The sequence below is a fragment of the Chinchilla lanigera genome, unplaced genomic scaffold (genome assembly GCF_000276665.1).
Source record: "Chinchilla lanigera isolate Chin_1 unplaced genomic scaffold, ChiLan1.0 scaffold00036, whole genome shotgun sequence".
In the NCBI taxonomy this organism is placed as follows: domain Eukaryota; kingdom Metazoa; phylum Chordata; class Mammalia; order Rodentia; family Chinchillidae; genus Chinchilla; species Chinchilla lanigera.
In genome coordinates this window covers 20,871,126-20,881,431 of record NW_004955437.1, presented here as the reverse complement: position 1 = coordinate 20,881,431, position 10,306 = coordinate 20,871,126, and the positions used below count along the sequence as shown (strand labels likewise).

Sequence of the window (10,306 nt, the reverse complement as noted above, 5' to 3'; positions counted from 1 at the left end):
TCATTAATTTTTTTTTTTTGCTTTGGAACATGTACTGAGTTTTAATAAAAATACATTGTTGCATAACCATAATGGGTTACTTTATAAAACAATGAATATCTTAAAAATTTCTCAGTTTTAATTTCTAATGCACACTGGGTGTGGTGATGCATGCCTGTAATTCTAGCACTCAGGAGGCTGAGGCAGGAGGATTGCCAAAAACTCAGGGCCAGCCTGAGCTACATAGTGAGTCTAAGGCCAACCTGAAATTTTTTTTTACTTAAAAAAACTTCCAGTGCAGTAATTACCAATAGATATGACCTATACAAGCAAAAGTTCTTTGGCCTCCTCAATACTTTTTAAGAATTTTAGGTAGTGAGACCAAAAAGTGTGAGAACCCCTAGAGGAAATAAAAGCATTCCAGATGCGTATTTTTCAGTTAACTTGTTGTCTTAATCCTCTCTGTGCCTCAGTTCATCTCTAATACCATAGTCCTCCTTGTGATGTGGTTGGCTATTGATCTCTTCCTTTTCCTAGTGAATTCTGGAGCACTCACTGCAAAAACGTATCACACACCTAACTTGGTGCTTGGTGTGAATACAGGGATGGTCTTGGGCAAGACAACAATAAACTGGTACCAATGATTATTCCTCAAAAAATTGGGAAACTGGGAGAAAGTGGCATGGTAAACCTTTCTACTGGGCTTGATTTTTTAAAAATACATTGTACATAGCCGGGCATGGTGGTGCATGCCTGTAATCCCAGCAGTCAGGAAGCTGAGGCAGGATGATTGCCAAAAGTTGGAGGCTAGCCTGGGTTACATCGTTCAGGGGCAGCCTGAACTATACTGCGAGACCCTGTCTCAAAAAACAAAATATCCACATTGTACATGTACATTGCTTGTATTTAATAATGAACAATTAAAAGTAAAATTACACTTTGTTGGGGAGTTTACTGAGGATTGAACCCAGGTCCTTTGCACTGAGATGTATTTTTAGCCTTTGTTTGTTTGAGACAGTCTCGCTAAATTACTAAATTGTCTAGGCTGGGCTTGAACTTGTAATTTTCCTGCCTCAGGTTCCCAGGATGTTGAGATTACAGGTATACACTGCCACACCCAGCTAAATTAATTTTTTTCTGCTACGAGGATTGCACGCAGGACCTTTCCACTGAGTTATATATCTCTAGCCTTTTTATTATTTTTTATTTTGAGATAGGGTTTAGCTAAGCCACTAAATTGCCCAGTAAAGGTTCAAGCTTGTGATTCTCCTGGCTCAGCCTCCCAGCATGACTACAGCATGACAAGACTACAGTAATCATGCGTGGCTCTAAATTATTTTAATGAATATGTACTTTTAATAAATATAAATGAATAAGAAGCTTAAGTTAGCTCAAGGAAAGCAGTATTGATTGAAACACACACACGGACATACACACACAGACACGCACACACGCGAGCTTCTGCCCTTTTCACTGACAGATTTTTCAGAAACCACTCTAGCCTGTTAGCGGTACGAGCCGCCGCGCTCCTTGCAAGACCACGCCCCAAAATGTCACTTCCGGTAGACCTGCTTTCCCTGAACACCTTCTGGCTCCCGCCTTCCCCCGCTTCCGGTCGTCGTCGTCGCCGCCGCTACTCCTGCTGCTGCTGCTACTGGGGCTGGTGGCGGAGGTCTGAGAATCGGGCGGCGGCGGCGGCGGCCGAGAGGGCGGCGGCGGGAGGGAAGGAGCAGGACGAGGGAACGAGAGGAGGCGAGCGCGGAGCGAGCGGAGCGCGCCCTTCCGCCCTCCTGAGGTTCCGGAGCCTCCCGGGCCCGCAGCCGCCGCCGCCCGTCCGCCCGTCCGCCAGTCCGCCCGCCCGCCGGACAAAGCCGAGAGCCCGCGCTGGAGCCATGTCCTCGTCTGCCGGCAGCGGCCACCAGCCCAGCCAGAGCCGTGCCATCCCCACCCGCACCGTGCCCATCAGCGACGCGGCGCAGCTACCTCATGACTATTGCACCACGCCCGGGGGGACGCTGTTCTCCACCACGCCGGGAGGTGAGCGCCCGCCTGGCCCCAGCCCGCGACGCCCCGCAGGAACGGGCCCCGGCGCCTGCCTCGCGGCCGTCGCACCCTCGCCCGGCCCCCTCCGCCCCCGCGGGCGCGCCCGCTGCGCCCTGCCTTCCCCCTCCGTCTTGCAGTCGTGTGCCTGCGCGCATTGCTGCTTGGTTGTCGAGCGCCCACCGGCCCTTCTTATTCTTAGAAAGGGAGTTGGAGCGAGGAACGAGCCCCGAGACCGGGTGGTGACATGTTTTGCTGCTTTTAGAACGTCAGGAAGAGGGCGGAAGGCCTTGCCCAGAGTTGTCCTGCTTTGACAGCATTGTTTACTTTTCTGGACGAGGCCCCAAGAGGGCTCGAACGGTAGCCAACGGAAGGAGGGAAGGGGTAGGGTGTTGGCATCCTGAAGCGTAAGGTTTCGGTGATCGCCTAAGGAGACGGATCGCTGGGAGCGTTGTCGAGCAGGGTACTTGATCCTGGGGAAGGGGCTGGTAGAGACAGGGGTGCAGGGGGCGGATCCTGGGCATCGCTTCTGAAAGGCCGACCGGGAACTGTTCACAAGCGACACTAGGGTAGAGGTGAAGCGTGTTGAGTTGGTCTCCGGTGAAGGGAGCTCAGAGGTTGTCTGTGCCTTGGCCGGGCTGCTCTGCAGAGGGAAGAGGCTGGAAGGCGATTTTGGGGGCCTTGCTGAAGGGAAGGAGGCTTGCTTTTTAACTTTAGAACTTTGCCTTCTTTGGGTGACTGAGCAGACAGCCTCTTGATAGAGGGTGGGGACTTGTCTGGCAAACTGCAGTCTGCAGGATTCCTGGCCTCTTTCCCGAGGGCAGGGCTCCTGAGTTGTACTACAACCAATCCCTTGCAGTTAGGCCTGGGCCAGCCTTGGCTCTGTTGCACAATAGCAAGGCCTGTAGAATAAGGGGAAGTTCTTGCCAACACCAAGGGATAAAAATCTGAGAGCGCTTGACAGGATCCAGCCGTAGGCCTCTAGGGGAAGGGTGGCTGCCTGCTAAGACTGAAATGACCCAAGCAGGCGAAGTTCATCGCTATGTATGCAGAGCCAGGTTCAAGGAAGTGGAAACGGTCGGTCCACTGCAGAACATCAGAGTTCCTAGCCAGGGGGTTTAACTTCATTGGAGAAACCCACCTCCTATACGGCCTGTTCCAGATCAGCCCCGGTATTGGAGTATGCTTTTTTTAAAATTAAGTTTATTGGTACATTTTAGGTATATGTGATGATCAAATTCATCATAGGAAATTTGTACCTGTACGGGATATAACTTGATTCTTTTTTTCCTATTTTTCCTAGTCCCCTACCCTCCCTTTAACCCCTTTTCTCGTCCTTATTTACAAAAGTTTTGTTTCCATTTTTTCCTTATTTTTTTCTTTCCCCGTCCTTCCTTTTCCCTTCCCCCCTCAGTTCCCCTTCCCTTTTGAACATTTTTTTCCTGTTTTACAATACCTATTACACATTTTAGTCCTTTTTTACACTTTCAGTTTCATATCAGAGAAACAATTCACTATTTACACATGTCCGATTTATTTCACTTAAGAGTATGGTTTCAGGGTGCATCCGTTTAGCTAGAAATGGCTCAAGCTTATCCTTCTTTATGGCCGGAGTAGTACTCCATTATATAAAAAAACCCCACATCTTCTTTATCCATTCATCGGTTTATGGGCATTTGGGTTGTTTCCAAGATTTAGCTATTACAAACTGTGCTGCTATCGACATGTTTGTGCATATATTGCTGTAGCATACTTTTTAATTCTTTCAGGAAGATACCAATAAGGGAAATAGTTGGATCGAATGGAACCTCTAGTCTTGGTTTTTTGAGGAATTTCCACACTAATTTCCACAGTGGTTGCACCAGTGGGAGCATGCTTTTCAATTTGGAGAAAATTTGGCAGACAAAAATCTACCTCAGAGTTGTTTTCAACTTGAACATTTTTTTAGCTTTAAAAAAACGGACAGTATTTTCTAAGGTGACGGAAAGGGATTTATAACTTATTGCAGAATTCTCTGAGGGGTGGTCGGTATATTCCTGAGCTTCTAGCAGATTGGAACACATGTCACTGATAGAGCGGCATTTAATTAATTTGGGGAGGAAGCTAAAACTTTAGTTGTATGTTAAATCTTATTCCCCGGAGAAGAGCCACAAAGGGAAACCTTTTGACATACTTCAGACAGCAGGCTGCCATGCTTTCAAAATAAAGACATAGCCTTTGAACGCTGCTTTAAAGATAGAAGCCTGTGTCATAGTCTGGATTCATTCTTAAAATGCTTGGGAAGATTCTGCCGGAAATACTTACTCATTTACACTCCCAACACACACACACAATTAACCACTGCTTGATCAAATGTCCCTTAAACTGCCCACATGTAACTGATAGTTTTGGAAAAGATTTAAATACTTGTCCTTGTCTTATCTGTAATATTTAGCTTGTATTTATTTCAGTCCCACACCCCTTTTCTTTTTTGAGTCAGGATCCCACTATGTAGTGAAGGGTGGCCTCGAATTTGAGGCTATCCTTCTGCCTTAGCCTCCTGAATGCTGGGATTGCAGGTGTGGGCCACCTCACCCCGGCTAGCCTGTATTTATTGGTAGAGCCAGCCCATTGTGGTGATCTTTGGATTTTTTTGGTTTTTGTTTGTTTTTGAAACATAGATCTCACTATGTAGCTCGTTCTTTTGGATTTTTTTTGAGACAGGGTCTTGCTGTATACTTCAGGCTGCCCCTAAACTCACTATGTAGGTCAGGCTGGCCTCCAGCTTTCAGCAATGGTGCTTCAGCCTCCTGAGTGCTGGGATTACAGGCATGTGCTACCGCACCTGGCTCACTATGTAGTTTATTTATTAATTTTTTTTTTTTGCTGTACTGGGGCTCGAACTCAGTACCTTGTGCTTGCCAGGCAGGCGTTTATGCCACTGAGCTATATCCCCAGCCCCTCACTATGTAGTTTAAACCGGCCTTGAACTCAGAAACCTCTGCCTCAGCCTCCCTAGTGTTAGGTTTACAGACTTGGGGTTACAGACATGTGCCACCACAGGCAGCCTGATCTTTGAATTTTTAACATGTGAGGTCTTAATGTTTATAAGAGTATAGCACTGTTGAACTTATTTAAGTATACTGTACTTACTGTCCTGTCCTCTTTGGAAATTTTCTGCCCTCTGATGCTTTGCTTCATCTCCTTACATCTCTCTCTCCCTCACCATGTAATGTTACTTCCCAGAGCTGGGTTGAAGTTGTTACTTGGTTACCTCCAGATATCTGATGAATGTAGTTATGTATTTGTCCTGAGTTTTATAGGTCCATGCAGTGCTTTGTACAAAACAGGACACCAGACAAAAGTAGGAAATGCTCTGAATAGGCTCAAAATCATGCTTTGGAGGGATGGGGAGGTGCAGATAAGATTTTTAGTTCTGAATAATATAAAGTACTGACTTACATCTTTCAGACTTTAAGACACTTAGAAGAAAATGAGAGTTAGTAGGCTTACATTGGAAGTCTCTGTGTAGTGAGATGATAAGGGAGTACATTTCCTGCCTCAGACTGCTTTAACCTTGGAATATCACTTGTGCCAGAGCAGAGCATTCCACAATAATAGTCAATATACTGAATGCCCTAAATGATCAGATTTGGTAGGGAAGATCACAGCCTGGCCAACCTAGGATTTCTCTCTCCTTGAGAATCTTTTTTTTTTTTTTTTGTCTTTTTGAGACAGGGTCTAACTATGCAGTTCAGGCTGGCCTTGAGCTCACTTTGTAGCCAAGGCTGGCCTTGAACTCGCATCAGTCCTCTTGCCTCAGCCTCCCGAGTGCTGGGATTTCAGGCGTGCGCCACCATGCTTGGCTGAGACTCCTTTATTCATTGGAGATTCCAAGAGCCTACCCTGAATGTTTCTCAGACTTGCCTTTCTGTGGTTAGGGAAATGAAAGATGGATGAAAGTGCACTTGCTATAACACCTTGGATTTATTGCGTCACTAGAAGAGTACCGTTTCTCACTAAGGAAGAAGAAATTTTTGTTGTTTCATTTTTGCTTATCTGCCCATGGAAGAGTGGGGATATTTGTTCTTCCATTGATTGAGATGCTTTTTCTAGCCTCAGTGGAAAGTAAGGTTACTAGTGCTGGCTTCACTTTTGTAACAACACCTGGTTAGCTGGAAGGGTCCTAATGGTTTCATTTTATAATTGAAAGGAATTGAGAAATTAACTTGTTGGTCTCATACAGCCAATTACAGTGGTACCTTGGTTCACAAACCTGATTCTATCCATGATTCTGTTTGCAAACTGAGTTGTACTAGAACTGAATCAGATTCATTGGTTCAGTTCAGTATTAACATTATGGGGAAATTTGATTTGGTTCTTGTCCAGTTCATTTGGAACCAGGCTTGTAGAGAGAATTGAGGTGCCACTGTAATGTGAAGGGATACCTCAAATTCGATATCCTAATCACTATTCAATTTTTTCCTCCAGTATGTTAAGATACTTATCTTACTAGGAAAGGAAGTTTGTAAGCATTCAAAGAGATGTGCTACCCCTGGAAAATAATTCACTTAGAGTGAGCTACATAAAAACAAGAATTTAGGGAGAGACCTGGTTGTTTTTGTTTTTTGAGACAGGGCCTCACTATGTAGTCCAAGTTGGCCTTGAGTTCTCTATGTAGCCTAGGCTGGCTTCAAACTTGTGATCCTCTTGCCTCGGCCTCCCGAGTGCTGGGATTATAGGTGTGCACTACCGTGCTCAGCTGGTTTGTTTCTTGGGAACAGTGAATCTTATTCTGGGTGTAGATACGGGGAAGGAAGGAAGGTTCTAATTGTCATAACATTTCTCCTTAGGGGTCAGGGATATAGCTCAGTGGCACAAGCACCTGCCTGGCAAACACAAGGACCTGAGTTTGATTCCCAGTACAAAAAAAAAAAAATTTGTTCTTTAATGACCTTGGGCTTAATTTACTCTAGGCCAGTAACTTCTGAACCAACCAATATTCTTATTTAACTTTGTACCTTCAGTTTTTAGCCAGGTGACTTCATTATTACATGTGAGAGAGATGAAGTACTAGAAAAATGTAATGAAAGGTATTTAATTACTTTGCCCTGCAGTTGAGGAAGATGGCATTTATTTATCTCTTGAGTAACACAGATTAACATGTTGTCAGTCCGTAGTAGATTCAACTTTAGTCTTATTCGTCAGCTGCCAAAGTATATATTGAAGATGTCCTTCCGTTTTATGGTGGATACATGTTTGCTGGGGAGGGATGAGATTCTGAGCTTGGAGAAGGCAGCAGTCCTCGTGCCTCGGTCAGTGCTGTATGGGAGGAAGCGCGTGTGCCTGCCCAGTCACTGGGTGAGAGGAGGCAGCTCCTGCAGGTGGGTGAAACAGGGGAGTCAGACCTGCTCCCAGTGCGCTCTGCTCCCCTAAGCCTGCGGTATGAGATGGAGAAGAGGAGAAATGAGGAACTGTAATCTGGCAGTACCAAGGCTATTTAATTCAGCGGAGCCTTTCAGAGATTGGGGGTTAAAGACATTTTTTTTTTAATAGGAAGGATTTTGTGTGGTTTAGAGGTACTGTAGGCTTGATTAATAGTGTTTGTGTGTAAAGATTTGCAGATCAGACAGCAAAGTTACTGTGGAGAAAGCTGCATCCTGTGGTGAGAGGAAGGGACCCTGAGCTGGACAGTTTATCCCTGAATGGCAGGTGATTCTCCTGACACCCAAGTCTTGAGGTGAGCAAATCAATGTGTGGAAGAGTTTTGCTGCTCTATTTATAGTAGAACAAAAATTTTGTTGAGACTAACAGTAAATAGGAAAGTCCTAGGTCACTATTTTCAAATTTATTCTTTGTTTTACTTCCCCCCACCCCACTATTGAGCATGCAGCCCAGGGCCTCTGCATGCTGGGGAAGCACTCTACTACTACCCCTTTATATTATCTTTGCTTTTTAGTTACTTTGAGTCATGGTTTTGCAGAGGTTGGCTGCAAACTTGGGATCCTACTGTCTCAGCCTCTTGAATGGCTAGGATAAGGCTTGTACGACTGTACCTGGCTTATTTGCTTTTTGAAGGCCCCTTAATATCTGTGTTTCTTAACTCTTAGCAGCTACCCTTTGATGTATGTCTCTCTTTTTTGAGACAGGGTCTCACTATGTAGTGCAGGCTGGCCTTGAATTCATGGTGATCCTCTTGTGGGCCACCACACCTGGAGTGTGTCTCATCTTTAAAGATCCCCTTCACCTGTTTCTCTGGCCATGTCTTAAAAGTGAAAAGCTGAGAAATCTTTGAATATTTACATCTAAATGAATAATTGTTTTGATCTCTAGGACAAGTGCCTTGTAAAACAGAAACTGTTCATTTGATTGAGTAGTTAAAGACGGAAAAACTTCCACAAGCAAGGATAAACTGGAAAATACAATTCAGTTGTAAATTTGTTGGAATTTTCTGAATACAAGATTATATCTATGAATAAAGAGAGAGTCTTTGTAATTTATCTGGATGCCTATTGTTTTTCTTGCCTGATTTCCTGGCCATCTTCATTGTGGTATAGATGTAGCAACACACAGAAAAAGGACATCTTTACCTTATTCTTTGGGACAAACCAGCCAGTCTTTTACCATTATGTAAGGTTTTAACTGTAGGTCTTTTTGAGACAGGATCTTGCTATGCAGTTCAGGCTGGCCTTGAGATCACTTTGTAGCCCAGGCTGGTCTCACTCTCCCAACCATCCTCCTGCCTCAGCCTCTCGAGTGTTGGGATTCCAGGTGTGCACCACTATGCCTGTTTTTTGTTTTTTGTGGGTTTTTTTTGCCCTAGTAATTGGACTTCACTTAGGCATGCTAGATATGCCCTCTGCCTCTGAGATACATCCTCTGCCTTTTAAATTTTTCTTTATTTATTTTTCAGTTCCACAGATTGAAAGCAGTGTTTGTACTAAGCTAAATCCTGGCCCTTTTTAAATTTTGAGATAGGGTCTCACTAAATTGCCTGTGCTGGGCTTGTACTTCTGGACTCCTGCTTCAGCCAGTTGCTGGGATTAAGATGTATACTGCCACATCCATTTAGGGTACTAGATTTGATTAATTAACTGTGGGGCTGGGGATCAAACTAGGGCCCCACATCTGTTTGGCAAGCACACTACCATTGAGCTACCCCTTAGCCCTATATTTTTCTTTCTGTATTGAGATGATCATATGATTATTTTTATTTTGTTGATATATATTACATTAGTGGATTTTCACATGTTAAATCAGCTTTGCAATCCTTGGATAAATCTTACGTGGTCTTGGTCTCTTTTTTAAAAAAATATGTTGCTGAATTCAGTTTGTTAGTATTTTTTAAAGAGTTTTGCATCTGTATTTATAAAGGATATTAGTCTATATTTTTCTTGTAGTATCTTCTGTTTTGTTATCTCATTTTAGGTTAGTTTTAGAAATACTCTCCTGATTATAGCAGAAGTGCTATTTACTGGTGAAATAGACCATTCCTCTCAGAGGTATTTATCAAAGGTGAGGTGGCTGGGTGTGGTAGCACATACTTGTAATCCCAGCCTTTAATCAGGAAGCTGAGGCAGGAGGATTGCCATGAGTTTAAGGCCAGCCTGGACTATATAGTGAGTTTAAGACCAACTTGAACTACACAGCGAGACCCTGTCTCAAAAAAACAAACAAAACAAAACAAAACAAAAAACTAACAACAACAAAAAGTGAAACTTAGGATTCTTCATCTTAAGATGTCATGATTAATCACTAGGCCATCAGAGGAACTCATGTTGGCATTAGAGGCTGTGTTTATGTTAGGTGTTGGAGTGCTTCTATATTGAAATAAAACTACTCTCGTCTGAGGAATTCCTAGCCCTTTATGAATAGGCAGCAGATAAAAATAGAAGCATAGGCCAGTGATTACTTCAAGCTTCTTCTGTGAGTAAAAGTGGAAGATGCTGATAGATATCCATTGTTTTTATTTTTTAAAGAAGTAGTCAAAAGGAATGAACTTGAAGGAAGCAAATAACTGGAATGGAAGCCAGGTTAGAATCTGAGTTTCCACCGTACCATTAGCAGTGATCTTTAATTAATTATTACCATCATAGATGGACTTGAAAACACCTGTGAAATCAAATTCAAAGGATTGATTCAGAATGCAGTTATCAACTTGTCAGATCCAACCTGCATTTTCTTGGAATCAGCTAGGCATTTCTGTGGAGAAAATGTATTTCCATATGTGTGTTCAAGCCCAAATGGCAGAAGGCATATTTGATATGATTTATTTTGTGTGGGGTTTTTTGTTTGTTTGTTTTTGTCT

General features: G+C 43.7%; 1 protein-coding gene across 2 annotated transcripts in view; it reads left to right on the top strand.

The window, feature by feature from the left end:
• The first annotated feature begins 1,557 nt into the window (after positions 1–1,557).
• Positions 1,558–10,306, top strand: part of Eif4ebp2 (eukaryotic translation initiation factor 4E binding protein 2) — a 35,125-nt gene continuing 26,376 nt past the window's right edge. The window contains exon 1 of one of the 2 annotated variants that reach the window (XM_013517009.1): positions 1,558–2,016. In XM_013517009.1, the coding sequence (XP_013372463.1) occupies positions 1,872–2,016 (145 nt within the window). In that variant the 5' untranslated portion in view covers positions 1,558–1,871. The remainder of the gene's footprint in view (positions 2,017–10,306) is intronic. The other variant, XM_005390059.2, reaches the window with a different exon arrangement.